Source organism: Macrobrachium rosenbergii, chromosome 32, assembly GCF_040412425.1.
Source record: "Macrobrachium rosenbergii isolate ZJJX-2024 chromosome 32, ASM4041242v1, whole genome shotgun sequence".
Lineage (NCBI taxonomy): Eukaryota > Metazoa > Arthropoda > Malacostraca > Decapoda > Palaemonidae > Macrobrachium > Macrobrachium rosenbergii.
The window spans coordinates 939,004-963,784 of record NC_089772.1 but is presented as its reverse complement, the minus strand read 5'-3'; the positions used below and the strand labels follow the sequence as shown (position 1 = coordinate 963,784).

The following is a 24,781-nucleotide window of genomic DNA, read 5'->3' as shown; positions in this document are numbered from 1 at the left end:
GCTAGTTACGTCTACCGTAATCAAAATGCCGACCTTCTTTCGACAGTCGAGACACCATTATGACTTAGTTGTGTCATGACATGGAGTCCACTAGTGGACCCAGGGCGGGGTGTGGGGAGCACCTGGGCACGTGCCCCCCATGAAAAATAATGACAAAATAATAATATTGAAGATTTAGATAACAACATGGATAAGAAATATAAAAATGGAAAAATAAAAAATCGAATATATATATATATATATATATATATATATATATATATATATATATATATATATATATATATATATATATATATATATATATATATATATATTGTCAAGGGTTTACGATTCCCCATCCTATTTAGCTGTGATCTAGTTAGCTTAGGGATAAATTTTTGTCTTAGCGTTGTCGGGCGCCAATATGGCGGGTTGTAGCCATGAGAATATTTGAACCAGAAAAAGCCGTTAGCCCCAGTAGTTAGCGTAGGCTTTCCTTCACTCCCCCCCGCCCCTTCCACTCCCCTAAAATAGCCTGATCCTGGGAAACAATAGACACTCCCTTTTTCACCCCCATCACGTGATGGGGGAGCATTTAGGTGTGGGGAAAGTCAAATAGGCTTATTAGGCTAAGGGTCAGACAGGACTTTTAACCTGTAAGGACTTAGTCTTAAGGCCCTTTTTCCTCTGCTTTTTGCTGGCGTATGACTCCTTGCAGGACGGATCTAGCTACCCATCGAAAACAAGATTCCTCCCCAGCTTCAGCGAGGAGAAACTCCGGTGCCCTCGTCAGGAATGCACGTGCTGGCTCCATCTTTCCCTCACGCTGGTGGGACGATCTTCGACGGACAACCACAACGATCGTTTGGGCGCCCACAGTGGTCATACAAGGTTCGTGCGTTGCAAGTAGTCAATAGCCACCCCTTTTCCCTTCTACTTAAAAACCCCTAAAATTTCCCATTTCTTTGAACTTTAACTCCTTCCTCCACAAAGCAACCCTTCTTTGTTAAGAGTCCTGCCCAGCCTCCCATATCTCGCCATTAATGTGCCTTGAATTTCAGTAAAGATCCCGTGCTAAGTATCCAATTATCCCTCTCCCAGTGCAATTTAAGGGCAATTTAGGCTAAGAAATACAAGTGTTAATTTTCTCTTTGTGCGAGTGTGTGCTTGTGTTAAAAGCCCAATCCATTACGATTCCCATACTGTGCTTACGTGATCTCCTTATAATTATCTGCTGGGCTATGTAGTGGTTAATATTTAATTGTGTAAAGTATCCCCATTTATAAGGGGGATTCCATTTCCTTCTGTGTGCCTCTGTTGTTAATCCGGGACCTCTCTTTCAGGAGAGACAAGCTGCCCTATCGCACTCCGTGCCCCATTATTTAGCCTGCCACCCCACAATCCTGAATATTCCTGGTCGCAGTCGATACCAAGTCCGTTGTGGCCCGAAAATGTTTATATGAATTATTTTCCCATCCTGGAGTTCCATCATTTGCATCATCTAACTGAGACTATTTCGTGTAATCGGGGCATGACTAACTATTATTATTATCATTGGACTGATTGTATCGAAATTGGGTCCCCTTATTACTCAGCTTGTGAGCTGCCAATCATTACATTATTGTTCCATGTATCTAATTAATGAGTCTGCCCATCAGTTATCATGTTGTTTTGTTGTCTCCTTGTTTCCTTGCTAAATCTATGTAAATAAACTCCTGTAAATTGTAAAAGAATTCTAATTTCCAAATGGCGACCTTCTCATTCACTTGTAATCCAGGGAAAATCTGAGGTAAGTTTTCAAATAACTTTTCCTTTTGCTCATAAGCTGGGCTTTCTTGGTTTCGTGGCAGCATCAATATAAACCTTGTTTCAATTTCTCCCCAACCAAGACGTCCAGTTTATGACAATATATATATATATATATATATATATATATATATATATATATATATATATATATATATATATATATATATTATAAATATTCTGCTGTTCGACCTCTCTGCAGTATTTTAGTAGAAATATAATAAAAAAAAAGCCAAAAGAAAGACAAAGCCAGGGAAAAGCTTTCTCTGTGGAAAGTAGAGAGGGAAGCAGGGTAGCTGTTGTGTTCAAAATTAACCGTTCCTAACAGCTTATAAGTTAGTATTAGAGACCTATCCAACAGGAATGTTTTCACCAGGCCACCTTTAGTGAGGGTGTCCTGTGCTGTGTATCGGCGAGTTTTTGTCATTTTTTCAGACCGCCCCCAGGCTACGAACAAACGGCTGTTTACAACAACAAAGCCAGGGCCCATGTCCTCGACCCAAGGTCAGTCAGACAGAGAGAAACCGGCAGTCCTAGAGAGCACACTTGTTTGTGCCCCTGCTCACTCTGCCCTTTGTCCTTTCATCTTTTTTAATACTCAATGGAACGATGTTATGTGTATTCACAGACCCCGGGTGTCAGTAGCCTACGTGAAAGGTAAGTCTGGACTTGGCAAGTATTCGCCGACCTGCTGGTATTTCTCCCACTGTGCTTCCATTTTCATTTCCCCCTTCCTTAGCCACTGACAAGAGATCCTGGTGGAACCATATTTCCTGTATTATGAAGTCGAGTATACAAAGTATAACTAGAGTTGCCTAGTGAGATTGAATAAGAGATTACCCTTGCAGTAAGTAGGAATTAGGGAGAGGTCAATTATAAGTAATCCTTAGGCAAGCCTTGAGACCTGATCATGCCACTGTTTGGAAGAGGAATAGCCTTTAATAATCTAGGAAACTGCGTATGAGCTCGATACTAGGGCTATTAGTTGTTGCATCATAGAAGTTAACGTAAAGGAGATTTTACTGTGTCCAAAGGGGACTAACTGGCGCATGTAGATTCCCTCACTGTAACGATTCATTTTCCCTTTGTTGGACTGGGTGGGTAATCAATGGGTTTCATGTAATCCTTTTTGTCCCAGAATAAATCAAATACTCAGTACCCTAGCTCCAACTGGCGACTTAATCCAATTAAGTTAATTGTCTGTCTTTTGGGGTAATTTCCAGCTTTATTGACAGGATTACGTGGGTTGTAGGTAAAGCAGGGCTATATATATTACAGTAATTAATATTAACTCATCCACCAAATGACCATTATAACAATACATATGTGTGTGTGTGTGTATAATATGAAAATTGGTGGCCCCCATGAAATTTTTCTGGATCCGCTAGTGATGGAGACTTTTGACAGTTGTCCCGACTTGACTGCGTAGGTGCTGGGCAGGCTTGCACATCCGTCATCACTAGGCAGATGTCGTCAAACTCGGTGACTCGGTTAGGAATCATGCCGACTGAGGCAGACTTTGGTCGTACCTAGAGGGTAAGGGGGTCGTAATTCAGCCATTACGACGGTCGAGGGCTTGAATCGCCGATGTGTGACCCAGGAATAATTTGAAGCACTCAATAATACACACCATGTTATCATGTGATGTATAAGACCTTGACACGTTGTACTGATTTATGAGAAATATTTCTAACCGACGGCTCTCAGGTTCAAACAGGCACAATTTCGGAGCGAGCGCCATTCATGCCCTCTGCAATGACACACTGTTCTCCCACTTGGATTCCCTCCCCAGCCGCTACATTCCCCCTATTGCATGTGAAGAAAGGGACTCGGTTACCAGTTAGTTATTTTATCTTGGTGAGTTTTTGTCTCCCCATGGATTTTCGAACTTTGGAAGAGGGATAACATCCATCTCGGACCCTGCCGAAATTTGAAAGAATCGGGCCCAAAGCGTGTCAAACGGTGAGAGTCATGGAGAACATACCAAGTATTAGTGTTCCATAAAAATTTCATTGTTCTAGTACTAATACTTTTTTTTTTTTACACATTTGTTTTTCTATGGTTTGGTGTTGGTCTTGCAATTACATCCATAGCGCAAAATCAAATTGAGGGGACGTTATGACAGAAATTAAATATGGAATGAAACATACTGGCTTTTATAATTTCTGTCGCCACAATTTCATATTCACTCATGACATCTGTCTTGTACCTCCGTGGGGGGATAGAGTCGTCAGTGCACCTCACGCGATGCGCTTTAGTCATTACTTAAGGTTTTCGCAGCGTCCATTCGGCTCCTAGCTGTAACCCCTTTCATTCCTTTTACTATACCTCCGTTCATCGTCTCTTTCTTCCATCTCCCAATCCATCCTCCTAAAAATTGTTTCGATATTATTATCGGCGCTGAAGATTCCATAGGTCCCAACGCTTGGACCTTGGCCTGGGTTTTATACTCCATTCCATCTGTCTTTGTCTTACATAAAGCCGTGGAACCGTCTACAGACAATGTTATGGGCGCTGTTGCTTCTAAAGTTATTGGCTGAGATTTTTCTTCAATGCTCTGAAAGCACTAATTAATTTCTTACGAGTATTTACCTACTGTTTTCTTCTCACGTATCTTCAAAATCTTTCCAAATGTAATTTATAATGTCTGTTCTGTGGAGGCTGGCTTAGGAAGTGAGTAATCTTAATTCCTGTCCCCTTTTAACTCTCGAGTGACGAATAACAAAGTAAAAATGAATCGACCAAAATGAAATCTATGCAGCAGACTCACCGGAAACTGACGCATTCCTAGATGATCATCCTGTTGATGAAATAAGCCAGTTCAGTGAGTTTCATTCATTATCTCATCATAAGTGTTATGGTATTTAAATGGAAAATGATCAGTTTCAGAAATTCCGAATCTTTAAATTCAAACTTTTTACCTTTTACACGAAAAGGAGAAAAAAATCGTAAATACAGGAACCTTTACACAATCAACGGTTACAACGGTTAGCAACTACCCTGAGGCTATAAAAGCATTATATTTCGAGTGTTGTCAAAGGAATTTTGAATTTCTCCCATTGTTACTTACCAGAATGATTGGTTCATCGGTCGCTGACTCCTGAAAACGAAAGATTGAGATTTTAGAATAATTTTTCATGAATATTTTCGTCTCGTAATTATGTATGTTAGAAGAAACTACTATACAACATATTTTGAATACTGCGGAAGTAGTTACGAATGTTTTCAAACGGCTTTGCGAAGAAAACTGCCGCAAGCATGAAAGCAAAACCTCTGGTATCTTGACTAAAACTGAATTGATAGTCAACAGCAGATAACAATCACTCCTTTCCTAATTGTGGTGTTGTTCCTTAGGATTCTCTCCTTACCCTGCTTTCTCTCTTGAACATATGCAAATGAGTCTATTCTTCATGTTATATGTTCTTGTCTATCAGAACCTTCTCGAGAACCTATTATCAATCTTGCATAAGGTTATGCAATTCTAGTGATGTTAATGCGAATCTCTGTTGTGGCGCCAGTCTTAATAGCCACAAATCAATAAATTAATGCGAATCTGGATACGGGCTGTGGTATCTAGCTGGAATGGGACGTTTCGGCGTAGCTTATTTGGCGTGGCCCATTCAGCGTAGCCCTTTCAACGGAGAGTTTTTTCGGCGGAGGGTCGTTTTGGCGTCAAATTAGTAACTCGTCGTTGTAGTGGGAGAAAATTTATCAAAACAAGGCAGTCCCCCTCGTTTGCTTGTTGTCATTAACGCTCTCTCTCTCTCTCTCTCGCGCGCGCTCTCATTCGTCACAGTCAAGTTAAGTCGTAATAGTTTTAATTGCCAAATAGCCCAATTAGCCTAAGCTAGAAACTCACAGAACTCGAAGCTCGGTTCAGCTTCAAATTTCCCAGTCGTCTAAACCCTACCATTCGAAACGGCATCAAATATTGTATCAAAACTTAGGAGAAACAAGTGATACACGATGGATAACCTTTTTATTTTTGACGCAATGAGCAAAAGTGATCCTGAAATAAAGTTTTGGAGATGTGAACATAAAGATTGATGTAAAGTGAGATTGCATATGAAGGATGGAAAAGTTATTTGCCAGTTGAATAAACACAACCACGAAGCATCTACTGCAGAAATAGAGGTTGAAAAGATAAAAACAAGTGTTAAAAAAGGAAGTGCTGAAACTCTCAAGCCACCAACTGTTGTGGTAAATAAATTTTTGGCTGGCGCATCTCAGGCTAGTTTAGCCTTAGCTCCAGACTTGCCTGCAATGCGAAAACTTATGGCAAGGAACAGAAAATTATTAAACAAGGCACTAGCTAACCTAACTTATTTGGAGCATTTAGTTTTACCTGAGTCCTATACATTATGTGTTCCCCAGGTGGGTGTGGAAGAGAAATTCCTACTGGGAGACAAATTCCTACTGGGAGACAGAGGAGAAAGCAATAATAGGATATTAGTATTTGGAGGAATTAGCTGGATGCAACATTGAGTCTACTCAGAAATTTGGTTTGCTGACGGGACTTTCACTATCGTCTCTAGTCTTTTTCATCAGGTGTACGTTATATCGGCTAAGACGCGTGAAGGAGTCACTCCTATAGTTTATGCTCTGCTTTCTAACAAAGAGTAACATTTTCGTTTATTTGAGTTACTTAAAACCGTCGAACCTAATTTGAGACCGACTTCAATAATTTGTGACTTTGAACAAGGTGCCATTCGTGCTTTGCAAGATGCATTTCCCACCGTTTGCATTAAGGGTGCTTTTTCCATCTACCCCAAAACGTGCACAGACATCTTGTTTCATTGGGTTTGTCAAATCGTTATAAAACTGATTCTGACTTTGCTTTATGGGCTAATATGATCATAGCACGCTTTCGTTCCATTGGAAAAGATGGATGAATACAAGGATATATGAGCAGCAGTTCTTCCTGATGAACTAACAGCCTTGTTTCATTGGTTTCAGGATACTCATGTTTGGCAACTGAGTAGGTGTGGAAACGCAAGGATGAACCCAATTTTCACTCCCGAGACATGGGACCTTTATGAACGAACTCTAAACAATGAAGATTGGACCATTTAACGCGCCGAAGCAGCCAATCGATGTTTGCAATATGAGCCTGGAATGTACCACCCCACAATCTGGAAATTTATTGATGTCCTACGGAAAGTGCAGAAAGTACGTGACGCATATCTCGAAAAGTTGACAGCTGGATATCAGGCCCCAAAAAGCTAAACAAGTATAGAGATGCTGATGAGCGAATAAAAATGTCATTTTGGAAGTTGAATCATTAGACGCTATTGAATTCCTTAAGGGTGTTACTCGTAATTACGAAATGAAAAAAATAATTTCTAAGATTAAATAGACTGACTAGGTTTTTGAACAATTTTTTGTAATACAGTTTTTGCAATTCAAGTTTTTAGTTTATGTTATTTCATCTGTTTATAAAATGGTGTAATACAGTATTTGATTCCAAGAATAAATGACGAAAAAGTCATATTAGAAGTTGGGTGTTTTCATTGTTTCTACCCTTTTTCATCCTGTTTTGGATCTCTGGCCTGTTCTGGATTCCCCTGCATGAAAAATTTATCCTAATGGAGTTTTAAAGACATTGACATTGCAATGTTCTGACGCCTCAACGGTTACGCCGAATAGTCAAATTATTTCTCTGACGTCGAATCGGCCACGCCGAATCAACTACGCCAAATGGGCTACGCCGAGACGTGCCAAACCTTATCTAGCTTTGTAATAATGAATGAAAATCGGAGAAGAAATTCCCTGTGAACTATGAGCAGTTGGGCTGAAAAATGATTCACAGCATGAGCTAAAGGAGCGCAGCATGTCCCTGAATACTTCGTTTGATTCTCTATTTTCATGCGGGGACTTATTCATTCTTCAGTGTATAAGTCATATGAGTGTCAATAGAGTTTATGTGAGAAGAGTCACAGACAGAATGAGGTTGCAAAATCATGAAAAATACGAACAACTTTTGCCCTGAAAGTGGTGGCACGTAGGGGGCAGTCCCTTTGAACTTCTGGGACAGCAGGTCAAGTGTTAAAGCACTGGTCTACAAACCGAAATTTCTGATTCATGAAGCTACCAACTCATATATGGATTTGTATGTGGTATTCACAGTATACATGTATTGTGTGTTAGTTTTGTTTGGGCAAATGTAAGCAATGGGTTACAGGTAAGGAAAGCAGGTGAGAGGAGAAGGTCACCTTGATCATTCCCAAAGCGTCATGACTGATGTACTTGATATAGAATTACACTTGATACAATTAACACCAACTCCTGCACACTTGAGGCCACACCAAGACAAGGCAGATAGATAGATAGATAGATAAGGTGATGGACTGATATGGGAAGAGCAGTGTTATAAAGCAACTTTGCAAGATGTTTTAGAGTTCAGGGAATAGATGTATTTGGTGTAAGTTGAACGAGAAGCATTTAAGGGTGTAATGTGGTGGATTTTGAGGATGCATGATAAAAAATAAAGCTAATTAAGGGCTGTGGAAAGGATTTTCAATGAAAGCAAAACTAGTATTAGACTGTGTTGGTGGGAAAGATTTTATTTGTGTGTTGGTGTAAAAATTCCAAGTAAACTTACTTACGTTTCACGTTCTAAACTTTCGGCTGGATTAATTTTTTTGTATACTGTTCTTCTTAGCCTTATTTCGAATGTAAGCACTTGACATTTCCTTTGTACGGAAAGTTATGCCTCATTTAGTTGAAATCTAAAGGACCACAGCTTCCACCTGGAGTCATCTATGAAATATCTCTTAACGGGAATTCAAGATTTTGTCGACAAGACTTACCTGTCCAGCAGCGAGCCCGAGGATGAACACCAAGGAACAAGTAGACAGACACAGAATGAAACCCATCCTGACTGGTACCGAAGAGCAGACACGGGGTAAGTGGTATGGATGTAATGCCTCGTGCGAGTTTTATAGTTCCTGCTCCGTTGGTATTTTGAAGCGTGGCTTATCCGCGGTATGTTTTCGATGCATGTCATTATCTCTTGATCACACCGTTCGGGTTATACAAGTGTGCTTAGTTACAGACTTTACGAGATTTATGGTTATTTCTCTCTCTTGGCGTAATGGAATTGACCTGAAAATCGACCGTGTAACAGCCAAGAGTCATTTGAATATTAATGAAACGGGTTTGAAAAGATGGCCGTTCCGCTGAGTCATTTAATAAGCATCATCACACGAACTATTTGGCCTCGATGGATGGACAACGATCCAGAATCATCCCATCCTTCCACCATCATAATTCAGCGATTTCACATCACCTTCAGTATTCGTGAGTTCACTTCATCTCTAGATCATTCTTGAGTAATATCATTTTCAAGGTAGCAAAGACAGTTAATCTGCATTTTCTGTAGTTCTCCGAGAGTCTTCGACTGTAAACAACCGAATTGCTTTCTCCTCCCGACCCCTTGCTTCCAAATGAGAAATGTCATACTACTTTTTAAACCCCAGGACTCCGACTTGCCGCGGCTGTTTTGGCAAATGATAATTCATTTGTTTGTGAATTTGTCTGTTTCTTCAGAAAATCCATTTCTACTTTCTCTTCACACAAATGGATCATATAGATTATGGGGTGTTGTTCAGTAAGTAAATGGCTCGTGAGAGTTTTCCAGTTTGAATGGATTTCCTTGCAAACCATCTGGCTGGCAAGTCATCGCTTTACTGTCCTGTTTAAATATTATTCTTTGCTTTCAATGAAAGATCGTGTGAAAAGATATCTATTTGTCAAAAGACACCTTGACCTTGACATTCTAAATTTTGATGTCCTTTGACTCAAATTTACTGTGCTAAAACTGTATATATATATATATATATATATATATATATATATATATATATATATATATATATATATATATATACTGTATATATATATATGAAACGCTGAAGGTTATTGATATATTATACTGTTGGTTTTTTTGGGGTTAAGCAGTTTGCTTGGAGACTTTCTGGCAAAGGTAAATGGAAACATCTCCTAGGTATTCAGCAAGTCAGTGCTGACGAAGACCTAGTGTCAGTATGGCTTCCCACGGAGACAAGGGGGCATCGTACCCTGGGCGAGGTGCTGGTTATGCCGCAAGAAGTCGCCAAGATCCGGCAAGTGCGTTCGTTCGTGCTCTCTGAAGGGCATGCCATGTGAATGTGAATATTCCATTTCGAAAACAGGCTAAACATTGAGGGTCTAGATGGCTTTGTGTCAGGATCCGCCTGGTTGGAGGACTTTTGAGTAGCCTACTGCCTGTGAGGTGAGCTGGAACTTTATTTCCAAGAAAACCTCTTTAATTTGACTGATTTATTTTTATCTGCTGTCTCGACTTCGGTCATATTGTCTTATTTTAACTTATATGTTGAGATTTACTTAGTGGAAGTTAATAGTACCATGATATCTTACTTGGTTATTTTGAGGGTACCAATTCTGGGGCGCTGATATTTCCATTTCATTTTTACTTCATTTCAAACCACTTGCCATGTTAGATTACTGAATAAATGATATTTTTTGGTAGTCAAGTGTTTGCTGTTCTTACTTAGATCAGATAGTGACCTGGATGACGAGAGAGAGAGAGAGAGAGAGAGAGAGAAAATGTACTGATCCATTACTTAAAATCGATGTAGAAGGAGGTTATGACCCTATCTGAAATTGTTAATAGGGCATAATATATATATATATATATATATATATATATATATATATATATATATATATATATATATATATATATATATATATATATATATATGCCCATAAAGAGGTAATTTCATTGCTTACCTGTTACTACAAGGTCGAGAGATCCCATCTATTGGTAACCTTGGTAGCAGCCGTTCGAAAGCTACTGGTATCACATCTCAGTACCCGCTCACTCTGCATTCTCTCTCTCTCTCTCTCTCTCTCTCTCTCTCTGTCAGGTCTACAGCGAAACAAGCTTTACCCAAAATGATTTATTTGACAAAATCTAACATAACTAGATGGCAAGAAATAAGAAATGGATTAGAATGTTTGACAAAATCTAACATAACTAGATGGCAAGAAATAAGAAATGGATTAGAATGTTTGACAAAATCTAACATAACTAGATTGGAAGAAATAAGAAAATGGATTAAAATGTAATTTTAAAGTTCCCAAAGACCATTTACATTATACAGTAGTCTGATAATGTAACTTGCAAAGGTCAAAATAAGTCAAAGTCCAGTACATTTCCAATAAGTACATCTTCATCCTCTTTCTCAGCGAAACATCTGAAGAAGTCAAATGAATTCCTCATTAATTCCCAAAGCATAAAAATAAAGATATGGGAATTCCTCCCATGTTACTCATAAAATATGTATACAGCATAAACATTATGAAAATGGAGAAAAACAATCTACAGTTTGGGAAATTGAATGTGATTCCTACATCCAAACAACAATGTTCACAGTCTTGAATGATAAATCATGAACCACAAGTCTTCACTGAAGGCTTTTAATAATGTTCAATGTTGGTCTTCCAATGGTTCCCTTTTCCCATATCTAATCCCTTCACACCCTGGAACTCCGCGCAAAAGGAACACACGTTCCCCACTGGAACCTGGATACTTCCGGCGAACGCACATAGGAAGTCACGTCACCTGATCCCATGTTTCGAGAATCCTGACGCCACCATTTTACTTGGTGAGGAAATGCCTCCAGTGATAGCTACACATTTTCTCCAAGATTTTGGGAGAGTTTTTCTCCCCACTTGTTAATTCAACATTCACTGTGTATTGTAATTTATAACATACTTGTGACCTATAGGCTTTTCAGATGCTCGGCCACCCAAAGAAGTGCTGCCCCCAGCACTAGGGAAATAGCACTTTTTAATTTCCAGATTCGTGCACAAAATGGACAGCCACACCCCTGGCAGATTGATCTTCCCTTAAGGGTTTACCCACACACTGTTTTTGTGCAAAAGACACACCCCACTTTACGCAGAGTATGACAACAAAGGCCCCGATCACTGATAAAACAGCGATGAGGAGGTATTGATTCGGGATAGGGAAAAGTTCGTCTTCCGGCACTGGAGGAAATGGTGGAATTGTAGCGATCCTCATAGCAGAAACATATCCGACGAATTATGGCACCGGATGGAGACTTCACAGCTCCGACGAAACACTGTGCTGAGAGTCTTTGTAGAGGCCACCTATCACTCATGTTGGAACGTTCGAAAGTCACAGTCAGAAGGAGTCTGGTTATGTACTAACTAACATCTTCTCACATGCTAACAGTCAGCATTTATAAGCATAAAGATACTACTGTTGCAAATATATCTATCATGAAATAAAACACATTCTGACTTATAGCTGACAGCCGAGGATTGAAACTGGTCCCCCCCCTCACTATCCCATACTGTTACTGAACCATTAAACCCACTTGGGAAAGGTCGTATGATAAAACTATGAAACGATATCAAGTTACTAACTGGCATTTCCACAAGCAGCCCCTATCAGACACTCACTTTTAAACTCCCATAATAGCGATACAAATTCTTCCCAGTAAAAATTACCTGAGAGCCACACAGATATGCTGCATGCATTAAAGTCGATTCTAAAGGCCTGAGAGGTAGAATATCTCCAAAATTCACCCCTTAGAAGCAGCAACCACTGACTTAATGTGTGTTTGAATCTCCGATGACATGGATTCCGCTTCTTTCTCAATATTCAACAAGGTATATCTAAGTCTCCCCTAATCCTATCAACTGTGACCAATAACCCATTTACAGAAGGCCTCAAAGTCTCAAAGCCCTCCCTTAATTTCTTATTACTATCTCGTAAAGTTATCAGAGTTTTACCCTGGTTAACTAATTCTGCCGATACCTGTTCAATTCTCACCAAATTAGAAACTAACATAATAGCAATCGCTCCTATGAGCACAAAGACTCCAATTTCCAATGGCGCAGCCCTCTTACTCCTTCTAGAAGAGACCTGAGAAGTCGAAGCACCTAAATTTGGAAGCCATGTTCAAGTCTTCTTAATCCTATCCTGAACCCTAACAGCTGTAGCATTAAATTCGGTTAGCCAACCCCGTAACGGATCAGACAGATCCCATCTGATATCCATCTCACCCAAAAAATTCCTAAGCAACTGAACTTATTCTGGGGTGCTTCAAGCTCAAACCTTGCCGAACATAGCCTATATCCTCAAACTCTATACTCAAAGACATTGCGTCAGACGACAACCGCACATCATAATCCTCTTCTATAATAATACCTGGGCTTAACCTCACTACAGAATTAGCCCATGCCACGACCCCCAAAGTCATGAGCATACGAAACTTCAGTATCTAAAAAACAAAACAAAAGAAAGTACCTATAAGTTACCAGACCTCCGAACAGGAAAGAAAAAAGCAGGCAAATAAAAAAAAAGGAAACCCATATATCAATAAAACCCTATGGTATGGTATTTTATACCTAATTTTAACTAAATACTGCAAAACACAAAAACAAACACTAAACTCAGACCATTAAAGATTTGTTTAACTCTATGAACCGACGTCCTCCTCAGTTAAAAAAAAAAAGACTTTCCGAATGCCCATTACATTCACAAAACACTCTTACATCTTGTTCACAAATTCTCTCCCATTATCTGTAATCAGCACCTCAGGAACCCAATAACGACAAATATATCCATTAATGAATGCGACTGCCACCTCCTCTACAAACCTAGTTAATTCGTCAACAACCACCAACAGGTGCCTATGGCCATAACTAGATTCACAGAAATTGGATAACAGGTCCATATGGACCCTAGCATAAGGTCTACTGGGAATAGGAAATAAACCCAATTTACAATAAACAACCCTCGATGGCTTACACGCATTGGAAACTGAACAACCTCTCACAAAGACTTCCACTGACGTGAGCATATTCTTCCAAAAAGAATTGTCCCCATATATTCTGATACGTCTTCTCAATACCCAAATGTGGACTTCCAGACCTACAGTGAACAATATCCAGAACCATAGGCACTAAACTCCTAGGAACAACTATTTGCGTCGTATCACCCTTATCCTCACTATTTCTCAGTCTGTATCTAATCTTCCTAACTAACAAATTACCTTCTAATTCAAGCCCTGCAAAAGGCAACTTATAACCCTTCCTCAGGTGCGGATTTACATTGAGGGTAATGAGGCTGCAGCCTCAGGCCCCGGGTACCGAGGGGGCCTCCGATGAGGCAATGATTAAAAAATAAATCAATAAATTAACTGGCAACAATACTCGTATATTCACGAGACTTGGCAACCCTGGCCTGTGTACGAGTTCAATTCATGTCAGCTGGGTGCAGCGACAGGGTTGACGCCGTTGAGCCTTAAGGTAGTGGTGTGGTGTACGTAGTATGATGCATGGTGTAAGGCAGTCCTGTGCAACCTTCGGTCCAAAGGCCGCATGCGGCCCTCAAAGGCTTTCATTGCGGCCCTTTCTCCTAAAAATATATAAGCTATATAGTGAGGCCCTCAGAGAGAGAGAGAGAGAGAGAGTTACCAACTAGAGCCCACAGAAAGTTTGACTGAATTCATATTCTTGTGTACCAATTTCACCATATTTTTTCTATTTCGTTCACTAAGGTACATATTTTAATTATATTAGAACAGAAAATGACAATCGCTTCAATATAAATTAAATGCAGAACCTGCCTAAACATGACACTAACTACTACTGTTCATATTGAAACATGTACTAAAACAAAATATGATAAATGTGTACGTGTCTGTTAGAAAGGCCCCTGACCTGAAGTAGCCTCGGGCCCCAAGTACTGCTAGTCTGCGCCTGCCTTTCCTAACTAATTCCCCTCTCAGAAATGCTTTTGCGTCTGCCAAAATCTCATCCTCATCCTGTTTAGCTTCTACTAAGCTAACATCCCAGTCAATGCAATCTCCAGATACATAACATGAAGCTTGACATCAAAATCCCTGATTGTCAGATACCACCTAGCCCTTTTAGGGGAAAGATCCGGCTTATTGAAAAGATCCAACAATGGCTTATGATCCGTAAGAACCTCTACTTGATTGCCCGTCAATAACATCTTAAAATGAACCAAACTAGACACTTCGGCAAAGGCCTCTTTGTTCACTACCGACCATAGCCGTTCATTACTACCCCACGTCTTAAACTTCCTACTGTAAAATGCAGTCGGATGGAGTCTTCATCAAACTTCTGCATAAGGCAGGCCCCTATACCATCATGACTGGCATCTATCACCAACGTGAAAGGACGTTCCAAATCAGGAAACTTCAACACTGGAGGATTCCTAAGGCATCCTCAATATTCTTAAAAGCTGATTGCTGCCCGTCACCCCATACAAACTGCACGTCATCCTCAAGACATCTCTTAAAGGAGATGCTAGAGTGGAAAAACCTTTCACAAACCTACGAAAAAATCCAGCCATGCCTAAGAAATACCAAATCTGTTTCTTATTCTTGGGAGTAGCAAAATCTACAATTGCCCTAACTTTATCCTCATTCACTTTAACACCTTCCTTAGAAATGACACGACCCGAATATGCTATCTGATTCTTCAGAAAATTACACTTAGCTAATTTTATCTTCAAACCCACTAACCTAAGCCTCCTAAAAACCTCCCTAAGAGCTTCTAAATGTTCCTTTACTGAATCAGTGGCAACTAATATGTCATCCATATATATATATATAAATGGATTTCCCTAACAAGCCGTGCAAAACTGTATTCACTAGCGTAGTAAACGTCACAGGACTACCTAATAAACCAAACGGCATCCGCTTGAACACATTACTCCCTCTCAGCCTTCAGCATTCCTAAGTGAACTTGAAAGAGTTTTCTCAGCATCAAGGTGACAGTAAGTTTGTCTTGCAGAATGGGCGTTTGCTGCTGTGTCCACCTGCTTCACCCACGGTGCCAATTCCTTAATTCCCGACGTGGAAGATCACTTCAAGATCCATTCCTGAAGACTTACAGGCCTACGTGGCAGAATCTGTGTTTCCATGTAATCGAGAGGTTTCCCCACAGTGATTTTGTTGCTAGAGATCATTCATTCTGTATTTAAGAATTTTACCATAGATCGTAAATCTTTGAGAGTGGCACTTTGTTATGTGAGTAACATAATATCAGTGCCAAGGAGCAAGTGAGAACCTCCCTTTGCAATATCCTTCTGATCCTTGTAATAAAACCTAAGTTGTGAAGTCTTGCATTCCTTTTGGATACCATTTAATTTACTGTTAACTTACTTCTTTTCATGAATTTAACTGAGCAGCCAGGTGAGTTTCAGAGTGTGTTTATGGCCAGATAAATCAACCCCAGGTTAGGCTCGTGAAAAAAAAAAAAAAAAAAAAAAAAATATATATATATATATATATATATATATATATATATATATATATGTATGTATGTATATATACACTTTTGTTCCTAAGAATAAGACTGCTTATATATGTCATTTATGTATATATCCTTTATACATATAAAGATATATAAACATATATATATATATATATATATATATATATATATATATATATATATATATATATATATATATATATATATATATATATATATATATGTGTGTGTGTGTGTGTGTGTGTGTGTGTGTGTGCGTGTGTGTGTGTGTGTGTGTATAAATGCAATTCTGTTCCTACGGAGAAGACCGCTTGTTCGTACTCGGACACCAATGTCATTTATGTGGAGATAGCTTTTAAGCGCCCACGTGCTATGTACGAACATGCTCATTAACATTTTGAAAATTGGTCTCATTTCTTGCTGACATGGAATTCATCTCTGCTCAAAAGAGGTCATTAATGATCGCTAAAAATTGATTACATGATTAGTCTGCATAACCGGTCACAGAATCAAGACTAATGTATGCTTGTATACCTGTATATATGTATATGTATATATATATATATATATATATATATATATATATATATATATATATATATATATATATATATATATATATATATATATATATATATATATAAATGGGAAAAAGCACGTTAAAAAGAAGAAGATATATATATATATATATATATATATATATATATATATATATATATATATATATATATATATATATATATATATATATATATATATATATATATGTAGAGAGAGAGAGAGAGAGAGAGAGAGGGAGAGAGATATGCAAGTATATTCTTCTAGTCACGAAGGTGAAATTTGAAGATGTACTCTATTATGGAAAGGAAGGAACACGGAGGAAGAAACGAAACCTGAGTGCTATTTCGCCTTTCACACACACACACATAATAAATTTCTGACTCACACCACGATCAAACCCAGGTCTTTCAATTGAAAGGCAAGGGTGCTGCCCACTAGGCCATAGTGGGCAGCGCCCTTGCCTTTCAATTGAAAGACCTGGGTTCGATCCTGATGTGAGTCAGAAATTTATTTCTGTTCCACACGTGATTGTGTGCTGATTATTTCTATCATATTCACTCAGAAGGGATAATTCGAATGAAATGTTGTCAATTGGGTCATTGCAGAGTCGGGAAGTTGGGGAAAACACGCTGGTATGCTAGCAGTTAGCTTGCCCGGGTAATTCCCTGCGTGCAATGGTGCTCAGGTTCCAACTTCTATTATGACTTGTATGGCCTAGCGGGCAGCGCCCTTGCCTTTCAATTGAAAAACCTGGGTTCGATCCTGATGTGAGTCAGAGGTTTATTTCTGTTCCACACGTGAATGTGTGTTGATTATTTCTAATATATATATATATATATATATATATATATATATATATATATATATATATATATATATATATATATATAAACTGAAGCTAATCGTAGGTCGTTTTTTTTTATTATTTCCTCATGCTGTCGAAATGATGTTTTTCATGGGTTGTACCTGAGATATCAAAACCCCAACCTCTCAAAACCAAACTTTGGAGATTTTGTAGCTCACTAGTCGTTTCAGAACATGCAGATTTCTAACCTCAACAGTGAATGAACGCAAAGGTGCCAGGTATTTATGCAAGATCCCCTGGACAAAATGCCGAGGTTGAACAATCATTGTGAGGGAACGAGGAATAGTGGGAATGACTGGCATGTCCTGAAACGTCCAGTAATTCGAAAACGCTCCAAGTAATGGTTCTCTCGTCGTCAGTAAGTGGACCTTAGATATTCTAACTGTAACCGGTTGATAAATGGTCTTTTGGATTGAGACACAAGCAGAAAAGAAAGGAGACTAAATTTGCAATTGTTATCTGATGGTTCAGGCAAGTAGCTGGGTCTGAGATCTTTCACTGTCCACTGTGTGTTCTGTAAATATCTTGAAACTTACCAATAAATATATGCCTGGTTACTTGCTATGTGCACTAAAATGTAGCACAGTCCCGGAGAACTGCTTATTTTAGTTTTCAGAGTCTATTTCATGTCCCTTTGTTGACTTTCACAATTTACAAATAACTGATATCATGACTGGTGCTTCCGTGGCTGATTCTCCCCGTCTTTCTTCCTCTGCTCCTTCCTGTCAGTTCTTCGCTCGGGGTCAGGTTCAGTATTTCAGGGCATCTTTAGATGGTTGGCCCAACAAAGGCCTTTGCCATAAGCTGACCCTTAAATGTACTAAGATGTGAAAGGGGGTGGGAAGCCTGCTGTGAACCTCTAGATTCGGCTCAGTCCAACCAACAGAGATGATTGTCGAGTGAAGTCGAGCTGAATCTGAGAGGTTAAGTATACCTTAGTTTAACCAGACCACTGAGGAGCTGATTAACAACCCTCCTCGAGAGGGCTGGCCCAAAGGATTAGATTTATTTTACGTGACTAAGAACTAATTGGTTACCTAGCAACTGGACCCACAGCTTATTGTGGAATCCGAACCACATTATAGCGAGAAATGAATTTCTATCACAGATAAATTCCTCTAATTCTTCATTGGCCGGTCGGAGAATCGAACACGGGACTAGCAGAGTGCTAGCTGAGAACGGTACCCGTCCAATGAAGAACTAATCTGAGAGGTTGTCGGTGACATACGAAAAGATGGGAAGACAAAAAAAAATTAAATAGAAAGGAGAAGAGGAAGAGGACACAAGGGGATTAATACGCATTTGCCTTCACTTTATTGGAGGAGAAAGCCAACGGGACAAGCCCTTTTCTGCGCTAATTTTGGATGAGAAAGAAAATGAATATGAGAGGAAGAAGAGTCATGTCAGGCCTTGAAAGTCGCAAAAAACTTGTAAATGCTTTTATAATGATTTAGTTGACTTTGCAAGAGACGTTCTGTGGGACAGACTACCCAGTAATCCCTTTCCAGGCAAGTCCTCAGTAGAAATGGATGGGACAGAAGAGGAAAAAGAATAACTGGTAACTTTAAAAGACGAAAAAGAAGTTCATATGCGTTAGCTTTACTTGGTTCTAACAAGAAAAAAATACGGGCAACTTCTGCCCTTTTCATTACATGAATATGATTCTAAATTACAAAGTTCACAAGTGCACTTTAATGACTGCTATTGAAGGATACTGCTGCCCTTGTCATTGCTTGCAGCCGTCCACACATCGCATAAATGATGCTTATCAAACAACGGACCACGTGGCAATAAAGCGCATAAAGATTCTGGTGCTGAAGAAGAAGACATTCATTTCGTTCGCTGAAGAAGTGATTGGCGGCGGAAGGGAGGTTCCACAGAACGTGCTGCTGCTGCCCGAGGGATAAGTGACGTCACCATCTGGATTCACAATGACGCTGTTCTGGGCACAATTCGTGGTCATGGCCATCGAGTTGAAGGTGAGCTGAATTCTGGTGTTATTTGGAGACTGTCGGAAAGAAAAAGAGTGTTGAAGGGCTGATCAATATCTGTTTAATAAAAGAAATTGGTTGGGGGAGGTTGAAGAAGAAGTTCACACATCCCACTCCCCACCCACCTTTTTTACCTCAGACCAGAAAAACCAAAAAGGAATTTAATAATGAAAATGTACTGCCTACATCTGGGGGAATAGAAATATTAAATAGAGAGAAACTAAATTTGGAGGAAGCCGGGAGCCTTTTCTTGAAAGAAAGAAAGAAAAAAGTTTATAGAACTAGGGGCAACGACGTAAGAGACTCTGACGACAAACGCTCTAGTTAAATGATTCATGTCAGGCCGAATATTTCGTGACTTTGTATGGAGTCTCGACTTCTTCACTCTTCATGTTGTTATCAAGCTGGAAACGCCTCAATTAACGGACCTCAGCTTCACACACTCACGTAGCCGTATACTTATCAGCTGCATAATTATTAGTATTATAATCTTTGTCATCTTGGGGGCAGGTTGTGTGTTCTCAACCTGGCCCCCAAGATGACATAAAGATCTTTATAAGGCCCGGATGCATCCCCAGTACCGTGAGGACGAGAACTCCATGAAGAAAATCGTCATGGAAAACGTCACCGACCGAAGACAGTAAGAGAATAAATCTTGTAATTTATTATAAGAACCGCCGCACCCGTGATCTGGTGATGAAGAATAACCCTCTCCGCCAGCAAGAGAACCCTCAAGCAGAAGAACGTGGTCTACCAATTTGTATGTCCTGTCCGAGGATGCCCCGGCGCTTATATTGGAATGACCACGATGCGTCTGTCAAAAGGATCTCCTGCCACGCCCAGGAGGGTGCCATCATAAACCACGCCCGTGCTACTCACAATATTTCCATCTCCCGCGACAGTATTATACAAAATATAAGTATAATCGGGAGAGCCGCCGACCCCTCGACGTCTGCGCCTGCTAGAGGCGCTCCTCATTGCCGAGAGAAAACCAACAATGAATACGACGCAGGAGGCATCGCTCCTACCCACGAATTTAAGAAGAATAATGCAGAACACCCACCAAATCCAACGAATACCTGAAAACGACAACCCTGAAAATGGAGGTGCCCTGATGAGCGAGGCGCCCTTCGAGACAATCCCCGACTACGACAGAAAGAGTAGATAATGACATCATTCATCCGCAGCCCAATAGCAGCCAAACTACCGATGATGTCAGCCGGCATGACATCACGCAACGGCAGGCCAATGGGAACGCTGGAATGAATGACATTCCCAGGTTGCGAAGATCTGTCAGGATCGAGCTTCGCCGCAGAAATTTGGCTTGAAGTTCGCTGACTGCAACCAATCAGAATTCGCCATCCATGACCCCCGCTGAAGCCCGTGTATAAATTCAGAAGGACCTATGCAATCTGCCAGTCCTCTACTAGCTCCCGCTGGAGAATGACAGAAGAGTCTGTCGAAACGCGTCGCGGCAACAATTGTATATAACTAACTGTATAGAATATATAAAGAAGCAGAATCCAGATTTTGACTTTTCCCCATGAAATGACAAATATAGGCGAGCTGTTAGCACGCACCTCCACTGAAGAGAAGTCCGCAATAAGGAAAATAGAAAAAGTCTTCTACAAAATAAAATGCAGCTGAAGCAGCAATAATATTCAATAGAACCTATTATTATTATTATTATTATTATTATTATTATTATTATTTATACTGTGTATACCTTCCTATGGATCCACAGAGCAAAAGGACTGACTATGCGCTATCAGGCTTCCACTGGAAGGATTTTTTCCCTCATATTTGAAAGGTAACATAAGAATGAAAGTGCACAAGGGGAATAAACAAACAGCAAATGAAAAGTCAAGAAATATATGAAAAAAATTTTGATGTAAATCTAATACTTCGATAGAAGCCTTTCTCAGTGAGATAATATATATATATATATATATATATATATATATATATATATATATATATATATATATATATATACTCAATATAATAATTCTCACCCTTATCCAGAATTCACAGCCTTTCATCACCCAGACGAAGTTGGGCAGCAGGGGTGCAGCTATCGTGCCTGTGCTTCCGAGGCCACCTGTAGTGATGAGCTGCAACCATTTTGGAAAAGAAAAACCAGTTATTGATGAGGCGAGAAGAATGTTTCGAAATGAAAGCAAGCGCTACTGAAATGAGAGAACTAAAGAAATAGACACTTATAAAATGACGCTGTCAAACTTCACTGTACTGGGGAAGGGGATAAAGAAAAAGGGAATCATACTCTTGAATAACAAAATCTCCGAACAAATAAACAAATATTGAAGGTAAGCATTGAGAATAATGGCATGACTGTTACTATGAGTAATGTTACTAACTAATACTGATTATGCTGCAACAGGAAAGACAGAACAAGTATGATGTAACAGCACGCTTCCTGGCCTGTAAGCATATTGCCACCAAAGTTTGTACCAGTTGACGGTGGTTCCCAGAAGGCGACGTCTGTTCGTTTTCATGTGACATTATGTGATAAAGTGACTCTATAATTCATAACTATACAGGAAAGGTACAATTCTACTTGTGGCAAAGTGCATCACCAAGAAGCGTGCTTTTGTAATACAGCTCAAGGTGGACCTGGTGACAGTTGGATGTCCTGCTGGTGATTATCATTTTGAATCCGACGCCGCTTCTGGTCGGGCTGCTGAAGAATTCGGCGACAGTATTCATGGACGGAAGGATCCTGACACCACTCTGATAATTTGTTAGGCTGTAAGAATATTAAGATGATAATTTTTTTATGCATGAAACAGAATAATTACGAAGAGTTTTTGAAGCAAATTATGCTACTAAAGAAAACTGTCTTTTACAGTTTGTTCTTTCTGTACACTCCAGGTTTTGTAAAAACCTTCCGCGGTGGTCCTATACATCGGTGTCGTCCTCCTCATATCCACTTTCGTGCCTGAACTTTTACATGGAATCTTTTCCAGTAATTAGAAGCTTTCTATTATTTTTTTTCCTCATACTGGTTTCCATTTTCCTCTTTCCGTTCCATTCCACACCTCATAAATGTTCCAGTGTCCTTTTTGTCTGATTCTGTCGTTAACACCAGGTCATCTGTACATAAAAGCTCCTGGATTCTCCTTTTATGCACTCCTTTGTAGACTCCTTCATTGAAATCATAAACAAAAAAGGAGTTCTGTTTTTCTTTTTGCATGGTGCTTCTCCTACAGTGCATATATCGCTTAAATGAGGCAACTGAAAAATCATCTGACTGTATCCCATTTTTCTTAACCGCTCCTTTAACAGCATTTCCGATATTTTTTTTAACATTTCACACTTTATACAAGTCTTCTTTTGAAAGTTTTCAAATATTCTGGTCAGGTCATCATTGCCTGGCTCTTCAGTAAGTTTTTGCAAATTGCTTAACCTCTTCAGATCTCATATTTTCTATTCAGCTCTCTGGCAGGTCATCAGCCCACATTCTGTACCAGTTTCCTTCCTTCATTCAGCAGGCTTAAAAGATGTTGCCTTCAGCATTTCGCCTTTTCCTTTTCTTTAATTTCTCCATTTCCATCTTTGTTATACTTTGCCCCTTTCGTATCTTTTCCTAGAGAACCAGGAACTGACATCTAACTGTCCAGGCTGTCCTAAAGGGTCATAGTCCTAAGTGATAGTATCTCAGTGGATGGTTGATGCTACCTTTTACTGTGAATGCACTTGTTTATACACAGCAACTGCCCTAAAGTCTAAGTGCAGCATTATAATGTAAAGCGTAGGACAAGAATCAAGTATGGTAAAATGGAGCATTCATAAGCAAAATAAACTTATACATTAGCAAGAAGTGACCAAGTCTCAATACGTACAAAAGAGGTGGCCCGACTTCGCTGGGGAACAAAACGTAATCCGTTATGTGCAAACTGAAAAAGAGAAGTTGTACCACGGCCCAAGCCGGAGACGGCTGAAAATGAAAGATTTTTCATTAGAGGAACTAAATTACATCCTGGGATATTTTACTACTTGATTTAATATTATAACTGGCGTCACAGGAACCATGGATATAATAATAGAAATATGTAATCTGTTTTGATTTGCAATAATTAACGAAACGAATTCACACCATTCAAATATTCCCATACCTTAGAACTGCATGATCAAATGGAAAAGATGAACATTTCAAATGAGAAGTAACCTTAACAAAATTGGGTGAGCTCATCCACTGGGGTGAATATCTGTCAAGCTCTCTCAGGAGGACTTCGTCACATCCACAGTGGTCAATCACAAAGAGGGGGTCACAACGTGAATGTTTCCATCGAATGGAAACATTTACAGTTTCATCAGAGTTTAATTATCAGTTTTTCTGGTAATCATGCTAACAGCGAAAGAGATGGACAGACAGGCATAAAAAAGTCAAACTAATCTAAACCCAGAACTTCACTGGAGGTAATAAATAAAACCCACACTCCAAAATATTGTTCTTTGGTCAGGAACAAACACCTATGAGCGGGTTCGTAGTCGAGATATGAAAGTGATATATATTGCAAGAAGAGGTCTAGATGCAACGCGTAGCGAATGACAAGACTTACCGATGATAACTGAAGCCAGCAGGATTTATTGTTAGGGTAGTTACCCAGGCCAAAGTTGGGAGAAGTCCATTGTATCTGAGTTGGACTCAGCTGTACAATGCCGCAATCATCACCAGGAGAGGCCGTGCTTGTGCTTCCTGTTGTAGTGCTTGTTGATGTACTAGTTGAAGCACTTGTGGTGGTTGGAGTACTTGTACTAGTTGAAGTACTTGTGGTGGTCGGAGTACTTGTACGGGTTGAAGTGCTTGTGGTGGTTGGAGTACTTGTGGTGGTTGGCGTACTTGTCCTAGTTGAAGTGCTTGTGGTGGTCGGAGTACTTGTCCCAGTTGAAGTGCTTGTGGTGGTCGGAGTACTTGTCCTAGTTGAAGTGCTTGTGGTGGTCGGAGATACTTGTCCTAGTTGAAGTGCTTGTGGTGGTCGAAGTACTTGTGGTGGTCAGAGTACTTGTCCTAGTTGAAGTGCTTGTCGTGGTGGGAGTACTTGTTGTGGTCGGAGTACTTGTCCTAGTTGAAGTACTTGTTGTGGTCGGAGTACTTGTCCTAGTTGAAGTGCTTGTGGTGGTCGAAGTTCTTGTGGTGGTGGGAGTACTTGTTGTGGTCGGAGCACTTGTCCTAGTTGAAGTGCTTGTGGTGGTTGAAGTACTTGTT

General features: G+C 39.7%; 2 protein-coding genes across 2 annotated transcripts in view; both read right to left on the bottom strand.

The window, feature by feature from the left end:
• The window catches only part of LOC136855604 (zinc metalloproteinase nas-34-like), a 31,878-nt gene extending 23,155 nt beyond the window's left edge, over positions 1–8,723 (bottom strand). Inside the window, exons 1-3 of the mRNA XM_067132698.1 lie at positions 8,598–8,723; positions 4,859–4,888; positions 4,559–4,588 (exon numbers count right to left, since the gene is read on the bottom strand). Of these exons, the coding sequence (XP_066988799.1) occupies positions 4,559–4,588; positions 4,859–4,888; positions 8,598–8,663 (126 nt within the window). The 5' untranslated portion in view covers positions 8,664–8,723. The remainder of the gene's footprint in view (positions 1–4,558; positions 4,589–4,858; positions 4,889–8,597) is intronic.
• A 10,435-nt stretch (positions 8,724–19,158) lies between these two features.
• LOC136855582 (uncharacterized) lies at positions 19,159–24,569 on the bottom strand (the record flags this gene model as incomplete). Its single annotated transcript, XM_067132676.1, has 5 exons — positions 19,159–19,568; positions 21,567–21,665; positions 22,186–22,318; positions 23,415–23,509; positions 24,135–24,569. Coding segments are annotated over 5 exons (1,002 nt in total), but the record flags the coding sequence as incomplete, so codon positions are not given.
• Between the last annotated feature and the right edge of the window lie 212 nt (positions 24,570–24,781).